This window comes from Salvelinus namaycush, chromosome 16 (assembly GCF_016432855.1).
Source record: "Salvelinus namaycush isolate Seneca chromosome 16, SaNama_1.0, whole genome shotgun sequence".
In the NCBI taxonomy this organism is placed as follows: Eukaryota; Metazoa; Chordata; class Actinopteri; order Salmoniformes; family Salmonidae; genus Salvelinus; species Salvelinus namaycush.
In genome coordinates, this window is record NC_052322.1 from 9,390,611 (window position 1) to 9,407,317 (window position 16,707).

At 40.3% G+C, this 16,707-nt stretch overlaps 1 protein-coding gene across 1 annotated transcript; it reads right to left on the reverse strand.

The window, feature by feature from the left end:
* Positions 1-6,165: 6,165 nt before the first annotated feature.
* foxl2l (forkhead box L2-like) lies at positions 6,166-7,056 on the reverse strand. Its single transcript, XM_039009977.1, has one exon. It carries the CDS (start codon positions 7,054-7,056, stop codon positions 6,166-6,168), a length of 891 nt encoding a protein of 296 aa, XP_038865905.1.
* Positions 7,057-16,707: the final 9,651 nt, after the last annotated feature.

Genomic DNA, 16,707 nt, shown 5'->3' on the forward strand with positions numbered 1-16,707 from the left:
TAACGTTAGCTGGCAAACCAACAGTCAAATCATTCTGAGCCTTGCTAGTGTGCGCGAGCTAGGTATAATTAATGTTTTGCTTGCTGTGATCCATGTAACGTTAGTCTCTCGCACTAGCTTTGATCATGGCTGTCTCGCTTGGGAATCCTGTTTGAGACCACATTGACTTCTCCAAAGTGTTAAGCATTGTTATGAGACGCAATGTGGATGGATGATTCAGTGATTTAATTACACATTGCCAACTCATCTCTTCAGATTTATCATCTTCTACACAGTAGAGGTGGCCACTTGTTTTATGATTTGCCGAATTGACACCTGCGCTTTAATCTTATGGGTACCTGGGACGATAGCGTCCCACCTGGCCAACATCCAGTGAAATTGCAGAGCGCGGAATTAAAAAATACTAAATTCAAATATTTAACATTCTTGAAAATATATGTGTTATACTTCAAAATTAAGCTTAAAAAACTCTTGTTAATCCAGCCACTGTGTCAGATTTCAAAAAGGCTTTACGGCGAAAGCATACCATGCGATTATCTGAGGACAGCGCCCAGCACACAAAACATTACATACAGTTACCAGCCAAGTAGATTAGTCAACAAAAGTCAGAAATAGCAATAAAATGAATCACTTACCTTTGATGATCTTCATATGGTTGAACTCACAAGACTCCCTGTTACATAATAAATGTTTGTTTTGTTCGATAAAGTCCTTCTTTATATCCAAAAACCTCTGTTTTGTTGGCGCAATTCCAGTCCAATGGCTCAAAGGCAGTCACAACAGGCAGACGAAAAATCCAAATAGTATCCGTAAAGTTCATAGAAACATGTCAAACGATGTTATTAATCAATCCTCAGGTTGTTTTTGGCCTAAATAATCGATAATATTTCAACCGGACAATAGCGTCGTCAATATAAAAGAAAAACAAGAAAGGCGCGCTCTCGGTCGGGCGCAGAAAACAGGTCTGGCGACTTCCCAGGGTCCACTCACTCAAAGTGGTCTTACTCCCTCATTTTTCAGAATACAAGCCTGAAGCAATTTCTAAACACTGTTGACATCTAGTGGAAGCAATTTGAGTCCTAAGTCATGGGATACTGTATAGGCAGTCAATGGAAAACTACAAACATAACAAAATCCCACTTCCTGCCTGTTATACAGTTCTGTTGTACTCACAGACCTTATTTTAACAGTTTTGGAAAATAGTGCCCCCTACCCTAGTGAGGTTAAAAACTATTTTTTTAAGCTGTTGGCTTTCTACATATTTTCTGATGATATGAAACGTGCCCCCTGCAGGTGAGGAATGATTATGCATTGAGAGAAGGTAGCTATTCAAGCATTGTGACACTCGTCCCAATTTCGATGTCTACACGATCTACGGCCGACTCTGTGATGCTGAGTGGCCATGTGAAGGTGCATTGTGCATACATTTCGACCTACTACACTAACAGCCTACTCCCACCGAGGTTCTAAATGGAACATGATCTACTAATGATATACCGCTGTCCGGCCCGACGTCGGCGAGATGTATGTGTTCTGTCTGGGTAGCTAGCTAGCTGAACCGCAATAATCTCAACTCATACTACTAACGTTACCAATACAAAACTGATTGTCATAGCTGTAGTATGAATCTTCAGGTAGCTAAAGTTAACCAACTATGTTCAATGTTAACTAGCTAGCTAACATTAGGCTATAACTAGCAATGCAAATGGCTTCTGATTCTAATAATATTACTACACAGATTATACACCTAATATTAGCTAGCGAGACAGCAAGATAACGTTCACTAGCTAGCGAACAGTACGCTTTAACTTGCAATGAAAAGTTATTGTTCTTGTTCTGCCAGCGTTGTGTCAAGTCACTCCGGTTCACATTGACCATGGCGTGTGCAGAAAGTAACTGATCTGTCTATAGTGCCTGCTAAATTCAGGGCATCAATGTTGTTGAGAAAAGTAGCAAAACTTTTGTAGTTCTTGATGGCTAACTTTATATCTTTCAAAAAAGACATGTTAGAAAGGATTGTCAACACATACTGAGTAGCTCACATTATAGACAGAAGCATGCTACTTGGTAAACCAATCCAAACGAATCTCCCAGCATGTCCAGCCCATCCATTATCTCAGCCAATCATGGCTAGCGGGAAGGTTCCTGACTTTTTCCATGGCTAAACCAACTAGGCTCGTAATTTAACCATTTTATTCATATTTTCAGATGGAATATAAGTTTGTTATCAAAGCACATGAAAATGAACATGTTCCAGAAGGTATTTCTGGCAAAAAATCTATTTTGATCTTTAAAAATTAAGATGTTCAAATACCTCTCCTGTGATTTAGTGACGTGCGACATACACCTAGCTTCCTGAAACGGGTCACATTTTGAAAATTGGCTGCCACTCCCCTCAGGGTACAAATCTGGGGTGGCTCTATATCTAAACCTTTTCAGGTGGGTCCTCCTCTTTCAGGTGGTAGCCTAGCGGTTAAAAGCGTTGGGCCAGAGGTTGCTGGTTTGAATCCCAGAGCAGACTAGCTGAAACATCTATGAGCCCTTGAGCAAGGTACTTAACCCTAATTGCTCTGGATAAGAGTGTATACTAAAATGTTAAGATTTTACATTAATTTATATTTGTGCCTTATTTGGTACTTTTTTCACAAAATGCACAATTGTTCCACATTTTTTGGTTTAGAAGCTTGATGAGAAGAGTCAGGGCCATGCATAGACCTTTTGGGTGGCATGTGCTTGAACCAAAAAAATGGCACCGCGAAAATCAAATGTCCTGCAACAGTGAACGCAGACTAGTTGAGAAATTACAAAAAAAGGGGAAAGCAGCATCTTACAGTAAAGTATTTATCAAAATTATTTTTAAATTGAATAAATGATGCACTTATTAAAACACAATTCCAGTCAAAAAAAGAAGATTGTAAGAAATGCTGTAGCCTACCATTAGGCTATTATATCCAACCCAACTCCTGTTATTACAGCCATAAAGGTGATGCATTTTCAAAACTCAAGATAGGCTACAGAAATAAACGTATTTTTACACCTGCATTTGGAGTTGAAAGTCATTCATGTTAGCAGCCAATATGAATTAGGTGTACATCATGTCGTATCTCTGGAATCCGGAGCAAGCTAAATCATACAACCATACACCCTATACTTGTAGCAGAGGTTGCAGGATCAGGTGGAAAGCATGTTCTGTCTGCACGGCGCCATCACGTTGGAGGGCAGCCTGTCTGCCGAGTGCTCATTGCTCACAAATTTATTACGAATTTATCGTAATAAATTCGCCAGAATATTATCCATAATATTGAAGACAGTGCGATGTTAAAGCTGATTATCTTTAGACATATAGCCAGTCGCCACCCAAAGGGCTATCTGAGATATGAAAATGATCAATGAAATCGTCAGGTAGCCTATTGTTTTGGCAATCATGAGTCAGTAGTCGATTGATAAATTGTATTTTAGATGGATGATAAACGTAGGCCTAATCTGTTTTTGCCAGGCAAAACTGGAAGAAATGAAACAGGATCTTTCTAATCACTAATCTGGATAAACACGCCAGCCTTTGCGCGCCAATGCTGATAACTGGTCATTGACATTGACCAGATATCAAGACGCGCGGTGCAATTTGTGGTTCTAAAGCGTAGATTAGAATGCAATGACGATTTTATGGCAGTGGGTTCAGAACAACAACGACAAAAAAAATGTAAATATTTGGGGAGAAATGACACCACCACCGAAAAGGAAACTTTGGAGACTGGAAGGGTAAGGGGCATGTGCGCTGCACAGATAGAGCCCAATTTGTTCGTGTACCTGAGAATATTCAATATTTTAAGATTTGTTTTATATAATGACGGCGTGAGACCTGTTATTACGTCTGGTTTGAGTCAGTTAGGAAGACGTTAGGCAAAATACATATTTTCTGGTCATATTTTGTGTCTAAAAAAAATACGTCTTAAACTGGTCATATGATGTCGCGACCAGAATGTCGTGTGCCCGTTGGGTTATAAGGACCGTCATTGGAACACCCTTTCCCCTGCATAGGACTTCCATCAAATATGATGTTGGAGAGGATGCCATTCCCCAAACTCTTTCAATAAACTTTGATATTGAAATGTAGTCTCTGTTGTTCATTTAGATTCAAATAACCAACTCATCATCCAGCTTTGATTATTTCAATCAGCTGTGTAGTGCTAGGGCAAAAAACAAAACCTGAACCCAGGGGTGCCCTGGGACTGAGTTTGGGAAACCCTGCATGGTCTAATGAACAAAAGCCATAATTAATGTAGGCCTAATAAATAACTGTATTTGTAAATTGCAAATGTGAAGACACAAAGATCTATATGGGAAAGCTTCATTTGGTTGATTAAAGCTACCTGGGACTGGTAAAAATAATGGTTTAGGCCCCGCCACTGTTTTGGTGTATGGGGATTGGGCTGGGAAAATGTCCGAATAAATGGGTAGGCCTATATATACACAGTATAAATAATGGCCATTGAACATATTTTGAACTGTTAGAACTTCTAGTAAATTATTTTTTTTAGTCAGAGGGACTATGTTCATAAAAGATGTTGAAGCTATGTATTCCAGAAGAAAATGTGTGTTCCCGGTAGGGGGAAGGACACGTTTTTTTTACTTGAACTATACTACATATTGGCTAAAATGTAAGCCTAGCTGTAGCTTGTCTATGACGACTTTACCAACAGGAATATAGATTCCAAGGAGTATTTGAAGGCGGAATACTGGAATACTGGAATACTGTGAAGTACTGGAGACTGTACAGTACACATGCCTTATCCTCACAATAAATGTTTCAAATTTGACCACATGGTGGCACTATATGCACAAATGTGGTAATCTCCATTCACAATGAGTATAATTCTATTCCATGCCATTGTAGCCTGTTTTTTGCCAAGAGGCCCGAGTTTTATCGCACAGGTGGGCCAAGTGCGCACGCACACACACACAGTTTCATAGTAATCAGATCAATCGGCAGAATTATAACATCGGGTAGGTCGAGTATTCGCAATTCCACCATTCTTGCATGATATCAGGATTTGGGTGTCACTAGTCAAGATGATCAATTCCTATTGGTTATCAACCAATACAATCTAAGCACTTATAGGCCAATGAACAGTTAAATTATACATTTTGAAATAAATATATTTATTTGATGGTGACTCAACATACAACATTTCGGTTCCAAGAATTGAAACAGTAGCATTTAGGCCAATGCATAGCCAGACCTCTGGTATTTGGATAGATTAAACACACATTCAATGCACGTGAAAGATTAGTTTATTTGAAACCATGGTTAGTAAATAGGCCTACAGGTTAATCAAAAAATCTCCATGAATTAAAATAATATGCCTGCAATTTGGCAAGAAGAGGACACATGCACCTCAAATATTACTTTTAAACAGTAGGCTACAATATGTTTTAGCTAATCAAACCATTGGCCTCTTTCCCCATTGTAATAACTTGATCAAACTTATCCCAGCCATGTTTGAAAAACATCGGATCATAGGCCTACATACAGGACATGAAGATTGTTTGTGCAACCCAAAATAGATGAGGCAATATTGATTCAAAAATATCATTTTATTGAAATAAACGAAGATGTTGGATACCACACGTTCCACATTCAATGAACTTATAACGAATCCAAATGCCTCGAGTTGAAAATCCAGAGGAAAACTTCAATAATAATTTATTAAACTTTTATACCGGGCATATAAAGGTGTATAGGCCTACACTAGAAAACGGAAAATATATAACATTTACAACAAACACCTACAGGCCTAATAGCCTACCTGTAACAAAGAAGCATGATACATTTTCTTTGAAATTGACTCAATTATTTGGGGAAGAACAGGTCTATCTACATAGGCCTACGTGTCACCCCCGGGACAGCAGAATACATGAATGTCCACAGTTAATGTCCAATGTTCCCACCTAACGAACACTGTAAATGAATATTTGAATAGCATGAACATCTTAACACAATTCAGCAGATTGACATATTTATTTAGCCAAAAAACGTATTTCGTTGATAAGCTATAAAATATATTAGCGCATATCAAAACAACAAGCTGTCTATATTTACACTAACTGGCTATTTTATGAATGACAGCTGAAAAACAGGCGTTCAAGTGCTCGAGTCCAACATTTCTACTCAAACGAGTGCGCAAGTGGCATTTCTGGTTGTCTGGCAAAGGAGAACTGGGGGTAGCACGCTTGGGAAGTCGAGCCACCGCTGGGGCTCAAAGGCTGGGTCATACAACCACAGGGGCATCCGTTATGTGGCATCAGGACGGACGCATGTCGGTGGTAAGCACTGTAGGTGGCGTGGAACTGATGGTTGTGGTAGTAGGTTACAGGGGAGCTGGCGTATCCATTTGGGGACACTGAGTGCACTTGTCCGTTGATGGGCTGCGACTGGGGGTAGCTGTATGAGGTGGCCTGAGGTGAGTTTGGCTGGGAGAGGGTCCAGGGGTTACTGACAAAAGGCGCCTGTACATAGACAGGTTTCTGTTGCAGGTAGAAGTGCTCCGGATAGTCCATGCAGGTGGTCCCCGCTATGTAAGGAACGATGGCAGGTCTGTAGGGTCTCCTCACCCTTCTTCTGCGTCTGTAGTTCCCTTTCTCAAACATGTTCTCAAATGCAGGATCCAAAGTCCAGAAATTCCCTTTTCTGTCACCTCCGCCCTCCCTGGGTACTTTGAGAAAGCACTCGTTGAGACTGAGGTTGTGCCGAATGCTGTTCTGCCACCCCTTCTTATTTTTCTCGTAGTAGGGAAATTTTGAGATGATGAACTGATAAATCCCGCTCAGGGTCAACCTCTTTTCTCGGCTCTCCTTGATGGCCATGGCAATGAGGGCGACGTAAGAGTATGGGGGCTTCTCCGTTTGACCCACTCTGGCCTTGTCAGTCTCGTCCACAACCTCCGCTGCGCTGTCTGTGCTGTCTGCGGAGCCCTTGCCCTTGGCCATGCCCGAGGACGAGTCGGTTAGATCCAATATGTCCAATTGCTGCTCATCGTGAAAGTCCTTTTCGTCCATCTTATCATGTAGTTTAAATCTTCCTCAGTTTAGGAGCTGCAGTGTCCAACCACACGGGAAAAGTTTTTGACAATAGTGTTCACAGGTGAGACGCGCATTCCGCTACTGTTTTAAAACCCTCCCATAGGGATGTCTGCCCTGGCTGGGACACCCTTTCATATAGCCGCTTTTCCCACACTGTTGCTGGGTTCTTTAGGGTCAACAGTTATTTGTTTAAGTTGAAAATGAGGTCACAGACATGTTGTCTGTCTGTTTATCGGTATTCGTGAAGTTTTACAATACTATTAAGCCCTTTGAAACGCATAGAACAAGGTGAACTATAGATTGTGTGAGTGCGTTCAACTGATGTGTCAAGCGATGTTTGTAAGCATGGATGAGTGATCTGACTTTTCTCTTACTGCAAGCTATTATATGAACTATTTGACCTACAATGCCAGGCGCACTTTTACCCCAAAATAGAGACACAGACTACCAACCGGCTACATGATGCAGGCCAGACAGCCTTATTTAAAATATTTCCACCCTCATTTTATAAATTATATTAATCCTTTTATAAAATGTCCTTTATATAAGTCAACGGCATAAATACGAATAGTCCATTAACATTTCACACCATACATTTAGTTTTTGCTTTTCAGGTTTTGTCACCAATTTAATTCGGGAAAAATAAGACATTCAAAAAGAAAAATACATGTTTTAAGCACAATTAAGACCAACTTTATAGCTATATAATATTATATTATCAACACGAAATATGACACGAATTTTTTCAGTAAATGGATTGAACGACAGATTAGGCCTAATGGCCTGACACTAGTATTGCAACATGGAAATTCCCTTTTATCCACACAGTGCAATCTACAGTTCATCATGAATAGCACATACACATTTTGAAACACACACTGACTTATGCATGCACGCATGCGCACACGCACACACACACACACGCACACACACACACACCTTTACCTGTATTACCTTTCTGTATTCATTCATACATAGACATTTCTATTCCATCCAGACCTGTAAATATAACTATTTTCTGGACTATTTCATGGCAGAACATTGTAAATCCACAGGTGACGTGATACCATATCTGCTCACATGCTGGGGAAAAAAGGAGAGTAGGGGGGCAGGTATAGGGTCACGGATCGAGGATGGGCCGGAAACCATGCCTGAACCACCTCTGACCTTTTCACATTGGGGTGAACTAATCTGGCAGCGTCTGCCATGGTAAGGCCTCTGTTTACCACATGGTCATTGACGATGGCCCGTACTTCATTGGACACAACAGTTCACTGCCATCTGTCTCCCTCTCTTTGATGTCCACCTCTTTGTATTTGTATTTATTATGGATCCCCATTGGCTGCTGCCAAGGCAGCAGCTACTCTTCCTGGGGTCCAGCAAAATTAAGACAGTTTATACATTTTAAATAACAGATTTCACAACATATTAAGTGTGTGCCCTCAAGCCTCTACTCTACTACCACTTATCTGTAACACAAAATCCATGAGTACGTGTGTGTATAGTGCGTATGTTATTGTGTGTTTGTATGCATGTGTCTATGTTTGTGTTGCTTCACAGTCCCCGCTGTTCTATAAGGTGTATTTGTATCTGATTTAAATCTAATTGTACTGCTGGTATGAGTTTCTTGATGTGGAATAGAGTTCCATGTAGTCATTGCTCTATGTAGTACTGTGTGCATCCCATAGTCTGTTCTGGACTTGGGGACTGTAAAGAGACCTTTGGTAGCATGTATTGTGGGGTATCCATGGGTGTCCGAGTTGTGTGCCAGTAGTTCAAACAGGCAGCTCGGTGCATTCAACATGTCAACACCTCTCACAAATACAAGTAGTGATGGGGCCCATGCCCACCTCTCTGACGGGTCCCTTGTCTATGAGCTCTTTGGTTTCTTCCTCTCCCTTGCTGTCTATCCTGCTCCATGTTGAAAGAAATTGTTCACACACACCCTTTTATATGGTGACCAATTGTGGTGAAATCATGTGAAATCAATTAGGAATAACGAGTAGTCCTTATGTATGGTTATCATGTATCATACATGTCATTTAGGTGTTTATACTTTACAAACACACATTTGATTTCTGTAGTTCTCAAAATCCATATATAGTAGACAAACCAGTTTAAAATCTGTAGGTTTACTAAACGGTTAAGTGATCAACCATTAAGCACAGTTGGATTAAGTAATGGTCAAATGTATTTAAACAAATGAGAAGAGAATCATATGAAAAGTATTGTGAGCATTGCATTGTGAAAGGCAATTGTTTTATATGAAAGGTATTTCTATATAGATGAAACACGGATTAGGCTTGGTGAAAAAATTACTTTGTGATTTGTGTATATCAATTGAAAATGTGCTTAAAGTTAAAGAAAAAACAGCCTTTTTGATGATCTGCTTTGAGTTTTGTACTAAGAGTTTCCACATACTTGTGAAAATAGCACCAAAGCGATAAAAATAACTATAATTTGAATAGGCCTTGATCTAAAATACCATCCCACTTAGGTTAGAAATAAAATTGTCATTGACAGTAACTCTTTGAATTTGAGGTTTGTGAATAAATGCTTCTATAATAGGCTAATGCCCTCGGTGGTGGAGAGACACGGGGGAGAAATGCTGAGTAATACAACATGGCCAGGCGTAGACACCATAGACATCGTAGACACCGTAATCACTGCTACCCATAGAAATAGAATGTCCAGAACAAACATTCCCATTCAAGTCGATGTTCCGTGATGGGTGGACCTTCAGCCATATTGAGTGCACCTACAGTCAAGTTGCTGTGGTGTGAAGGGCTCACTCGTTCTAGTCATTTTATTTTTATGCCACCACCCACATACAGTGAGGCATGACCAGCGGACCTGTGGGAGACAGGTGATAATGATCACCTGCTCTCAGGAGACAGACTGTCTCCCCTGAGTGACTGATAGGGAAACAGACAGATCTCTGAGTGAACTAGCTCACTGTATAAAGGCACCTGTGTGACACTTGGTTTCAGCTCAAACTAGCTGACTCAAGGCATTGTAGCAGGATGACCATTTGGACAGTTGATACAGATGTAATAGCTAGTGGTACATTGATACATTTAACAACGAACCCAAACTGAAGAAAGTTTTACAGTATCTCAAAAATATGTAGGCTACCTCATAATTCTACTGGGTACATCTACTTGCTTAACAGAAGGAAGTGAAATAAGGTACAATTCTGTAAAATCACCCATGCCCTCAGACTGCAATCTCTACATTCTTACATTCTATAAGAGATAATGTTATTAAAAGGGAGCTCAGAAAGTCTCCCCGTGCTAGATTTACTGACTGATGTCATGAGAGCAAAGCAAGGCGTCAGATAAAATACAATATCTCTACAGAACAACCATGCAGCAGCCTAAGCCATTTGAGATCAAACAAGAATGCAGCACAGGATAGTGCCAAAACCAAAAGAAAGACCAAGCTTAGTGCATGTAACATGATTTGGATTTACAAATGCTCCTGTTCTCTTCTATGTAAACAAAGAGTTATGTAAAGGATATTTGTTGTGTGTTTACTAGGGCTACCTTTATTAATACTCTACATGGAACTGTCCCTCCAAATTGGCTGTTTTTCCATGATAATTCTGAGGAGATCTATTATTTAAATTTCCACTGTAGGCAATGCTGTCTCCCATCCTAGATTCCCGGGCCAATTAAGCACCTTTCACAGCCCAGCTTGAAAGGATTATCAGATCAAACGTTCGTATTTGATCCTCTCCAGTTTGTTACATTTGAGGAGAGACAGTTGTAGAGAATGTACATTGTAACAATGTTGCATAGTTCAGTAGCTGTGAAGGTCTTTGCCTGTGGGAATTGTGGGAATTGCATCACATAGGATTAATAAAAAAAAGAACACATTTCATTCTGGAGAAAACAATTCATACATTCTGCTAAAAGTTTCATCCAAAACTAAAACAATAAAAATACAAATAAACTTAACACTGCTGGTACATAGAGTCAGATCTGGGGCCATATGTATCAAGCATCTCAGATTAGGAGAGATGATCTAGGATCAGTTTGACCTTTTAGATCATAATGAACAAGATCCCATGGACGGGGGGGACCAGATTCTAGATCAGCATTTCTACTCTGATACACTTTATGAATACGGGCTCAGGTGTTCACGGATTCTTAAGATGCATGGAATAGTTGTGAGACGGAGGGTGAACGCCTTTAAAGATGTGGGAATCTGAAGGTGTAATGGATCACAAAGGTGCTCGGTACAGTAGCTACCTCTACCACCTGCATTGGCTATCTGTATGCTGGATGGCATTATGTACATTACATTAGAACAAACTAGCACAGCAGTGCCATTTCTATTTGTAATATGATCCAGTGAGCATAAAAATATTTGCCATTCATTACAAAATATTTATGAATATGGTTTTAATTTTCTGATGTACTGCACAGGCCAGTACATCAGGAGACGTGGAGGAGGCCGCAACAACCTCCGCCTTTGTGCAAGGAGGAGCACTGCCAGAGCCCTGCAAAATGACCTCCAGCAGGCCACAAAGGCGGAGGTAGCGGTCCTGCTGCTGGGTTGTTGCCCTCCTACGGCCTCCTCCACGTCTCCTGATGTACTTGGCTGTCTCCTGGTAGCGCCTCCATGCTCTGGACACTACGCTGACAGACACAGCAAACCTTCTTGCCACAGCTCGCATTGATGTGCCATCCTGGATGAGCTGCACTACCTGAGCCACTCGTGTGGGTTGTAGACTCCGTCTCATGCTACCACTAGAGTGAAAGCACCGCCAGCATTCAAAAGTGACCAAAACATCAGCCAGGAAGCATAGGAACTGAGAAGTGGTCTGTGGTCACCACCTGCAGAACCACTCCTTTATTGGGGGTGTCTTGCTAATTGCCTATAATTTCCACCTTTTGTCTATTCCATTTGCACAACAGCATGTGAAATTTATTGTCAATCAGTGTTGCTTCCTAAGTGGACAGTTTGATTTCACAGAAGTGTGATTGACTTGGAGTTACATTGTGTTGTTTAAGTGTTCCCTTTATTTTTTTGAGCAGTGTATATATTCCCTGTCCATCATGCATTGACAAAAGTTTAAAACAGTACAGATTGGCCTGTGTTCACTCGAAATGCTAGAACATTTCCTCTACACTAACCTGTTGACAGATGATGCCATTGAATATGCAGAACTGTTTCTATTCTGCCTAAACTGAAAACTATATCCAGAGATCTTCACCAAAATCAGCGTATAATGCAAACGTGTAGAAGTCAAAGGTTGCGAGTTCGAATCTCAACTTTAGCTAATTAGCAACTTTTCAACTACCGACACATTTTTTTGTTACTTTGCAACTTTATACTTAGCATGTTAGCTACCCTTCCCCTAACCCTAACCGTTTTAGCTAACCCTTCACATAACCTTAACCGTAGCCCTTTAACCTAACTCCTAAAGTTAACCTTAACCCTAAGCGAGCTAGCTAACGTTAGCCACCTAGCTAGAATTCGTAACATATCGTACGTTTTGAAAATTTATAATATATTGTATGTTATGCAAATTCGTAACATATTGTACATTTTGCAAATTCGTAACATATTGTACATTTTGCAAATTCGGAACATGTAATATGAATTTTAATTCGTAACATATCACTAAATTGAACGTCTCAGATTTATGTAAAGATGATGATTAACAATGACAAACTTCCGAGATTCTGAAGCAACCATTCCAAGAATACCTTCCGGTTGCAGATTGTGGCAACTAAACTGCACTATTATAAAATGCCCATCCCCTTCTCAACAGCTCAGGTGGCTCAACGCCTTATATCTTATTCCCCTGAGTGTGAAGGTTGTGGAGAGTGTGTTAAATGGCTGCAAACAGGCAGATCTGCTTAAGCTCAATGAGGGTAATATGATACCATGACGTTTGGAAGTGAAATGAGTGATGTCCAGCTGCTGCTACTGTTTGAACGCAATGGTTTCAGTCCTCCAGACCATTTGAGAATGTCACTGAACAGCACACCCGCATGCATGGATTACAGTGCAAGCACACACATCAACCAGAGGAACCAAGAACATGCTAAGCAGCTTTTTATCAAGCATGTGCAATTGTCAACCATGCACTGCAATCATCACCAACAATTCCACCATTCAGTATTATTTGAATACCCTAAATACCGTGAGGAATTGTGCATGGTAAACCTATTTCATAATCCATTTTAATTATGATGATTATTGTTATTTTTTGATTTTTCTTTTTTGTTCTGAGTTGTGGAAGATCGAGATACCTATATTTTGTGCAAAAGAGTGATACATAAACCACTGTGACTCAACTGAGGCACCTGTCAAGCTGGCATAAGGGATGAAAGGAAACGATGGTGTGTTGTGGCTTTTATCTAAATACAAGTGCATGGAGCAAACCACGGCCCTCTCCCAGCCATACAATACAGCAGTCATTTAGGCACCACTCCCAAATCCCCCTAATCTAGAGATTACAGGACTCCACATCCCCTCTGTTACTGTGTGTTGTATTTCTCTTGCATTGAGGTAGAGTACATACCAGTACTTTACCTCAATGCAAGAGAAATACAACACACCGATATCATTATCAGAAGATATATAAAACAATACCCACAGTATTTCTCAACTATGACCTGGAGAGGATTGCAGGATAGCAATTCCATCAGTAGTGTCCCCCTACCTACACATTTAAGTGGAGAACTATCAACGTGATGATGACTTCTCTGGGTTAGTTCGAGCATTCAGAAATGAAACAGCATAAAACCAAACAAAGAGAGTACGATCATTTGTTTAAATAGAGGACCTAACGACTTCTCTTTGAGTCAGTTTGCCTTGGCTGAATTCTCATGCGAGGTGCAGCTCTGCCTGTCTCAAGTGATGAGAGACTAGAATTCCCTGTTCAGTTCACAAAGCCAGTGAACCGTGCCTTTTTCCCACAATGCACCGCTTGGCAGGTTCTACATGACAGCACTTGGGCCTGTTCTCTGCCAGTCTGGCCCGCAGCCCACAGCGCTGCAACTCACAGCAGAGCAGCCAGCTGATCCACTCCCAAGACAAGCCTCTCACTCTATTGTTGACTCTTGCAAAATTGTGGGTGTACTATTAGGTTACTGTGTGCCATTGTAGTAATTTAGCCAACACTTAGACACAGTGTTTTCTTAAACTTAAACAGATAAAGTATATTCACATGCTAACCATTATCTCAAAATGACACTCAGTATGGTGTGTGTTGTTGCATGAACGGGTAGTAAGGATGTAAATTAGCTTTATAGCTTACTCTGGCACATTTACATTGATGTGTAAATGGACATGTTGATTAATGTGAACTGTCAATGTCAAATAAATTGCATAAATGTAATAAATACATTTTTATTAGTTACTGCCTTCCCTGTAATTTTCATCAATAATCAGTGGCTGATCATTGCCATTGAGTGGAGACACTGTCTGGATCACTTCTGTGGTAAGATGGTCAACAACAAGTGTGTACTCAGCAACTGTCAAATGTAGAACTCAGCCCTGCCAAGATAAAGTTAACAAATATTTTTCTGTCACATTTAAAGTTGTTCAAAGACAACTGGTTGTCTTCTCATCTTAATGGATAGTGATGCAGGAGTGGCAGAAATCCCTCATTTGTCATCCACGTGTTAGGGTGGCAGGTAGCCTAGCAGTTAGACCAGAAACGAAAAGGTTGCTGGTTTGAATCCCATAGGCCAAAAAATCTGCCGATGTGCCCTTGAGCAAGACACGTCACCCTAATTGCTCCTGTAAGTTGCTCTGAATAAGAGCATGTGCTAAATGACTTTTTTTTTAATGTACAATGTCGTGGACTACATAATGTTAATTTGCTCGTTGGTCCTCATTCAAATGTTATTTTGCACAATGCAAAAGTCTTCCCCTTCTACACAACACTTGGTAAATACAATGCAGGAGCAGATCAGAGATAACAGGCAGGTTTTATATCACGTCAAGTTCAGTGACAAATGATGCAAATCAACCGTGTGGCTTTCCCTGGAACTTTACTAGCTTTGTCATATTGAGGTCAAATGACATGATTGGGAAACAGAGCCTTCCACCATTTTGTTTCTAGGCAATGACTTCACTAGATGTTACGCTAGATTTGACTGACTGTGTATTATTTCTTGTTGATTGACTGTTGCAATTATTGCGAAGGTCATATTCATTTCTGAAAAGGGTTACAAACAGAGCCGTTTGGAATTGTTTACCCGTTGTTCTGTCACTAGCCACTCTAGTTTGATCCCAAATCTCATGAAAGCACCTTACAGAGTGCATTGTTGTTTGTGATGGAACACATGTGAAGGCCACAACTAAACAGCAGAGAAAATAGGCTTGTTAGCTTTTCAAATTTAAAATTGGACATTTTGGATTACGCTGGCGAGCCTCACTTTTCACTGTTATTATAGTGGCTAACCTCGTCAAAATGTCCTAATAGCCACTCTAGCACAGATGGGACTGTAAATGTTCATGTACTCTCTTAATTTGACTAGTGGAAATTACAAACTTGAGAAGCCTTTTTAAACCCCAAATACACTACAATTTGCATTTCCTGCTCCTTAGGAAAATTCCCTGTGACAAGAGAGTGATGAAATGAATATAGTACACCTGTAAATATTGAACACATAACTGCTTTCCAGAAGTGGATCTTCAGTTGGGTCTTTTGTCCATTTATAAGCAGCAAAGTTAAAACATACCAATAATTCCATACAGGCTGATGTAATTACCTTATCTTAGTTCCATAGTGAGCATGGTCAAAACTGTATGCTGTCCATAGTGGTAGTTAGAGGACTCAACTTGGATATAACCCATTTTAGCATGGGCACTGCCAATGAGTGCTTCCACCATTTTAAAGTATTCAAAATGGGTGAGGATTCCTATGGGTTTGGAGCAATCAGCCAATGATCAGAGTATTGTCTTCTTTTTCAAATTGGGTGCTATGGTTTGTAAATGGCTTTAAGCTATATCACAGCCATCTAGTGGCCACAATAAATGAATCACACACAACATTTGGATCAGGACTCCAGCACTGTAGGTGGCGGTAAATCACCAATATTAGCTTGGCACTTTATTCAAACATAACAGAAGAAGAAAACGTACTACTTTAAAATGGAGATAGCCTCAATGGTGCTGTCCATGCTACCACAGATGCCATAACAGCACAGATACAAAGATGATACCTCTTTCCATCTCTATGATGCTGTCCATACCTGTGCATCCCCACTTCCTGGTCACCTGTGTGCCTGTATCATAGACTTAGATAGACAACATATCTTTGTGTCTGTGAACGCATGAGCAGTGCCATTGAGGACTTCCACCATTTTAAAGTAGTCAACTGGGTTTGACCTCCCAGCCATTGAATTACACTTGTGAGCAAACATTCCAAAACTGCAGGTGGCAGTAGGGATCTCTATCTCTATGGGATGTATACGTGTGATCAGTCACACATGACCCAACATATAGTGTGCCCTATAGTGTACAAATTCATTGGAATATACAAAGACAGATACACTGTATAGATAATACAATTTAACAACCACACAAGTAGACCAAATTCTTAATGAGTATGACAGCATATAATGTTATACACACTACCAAATATATATTCACAAAATA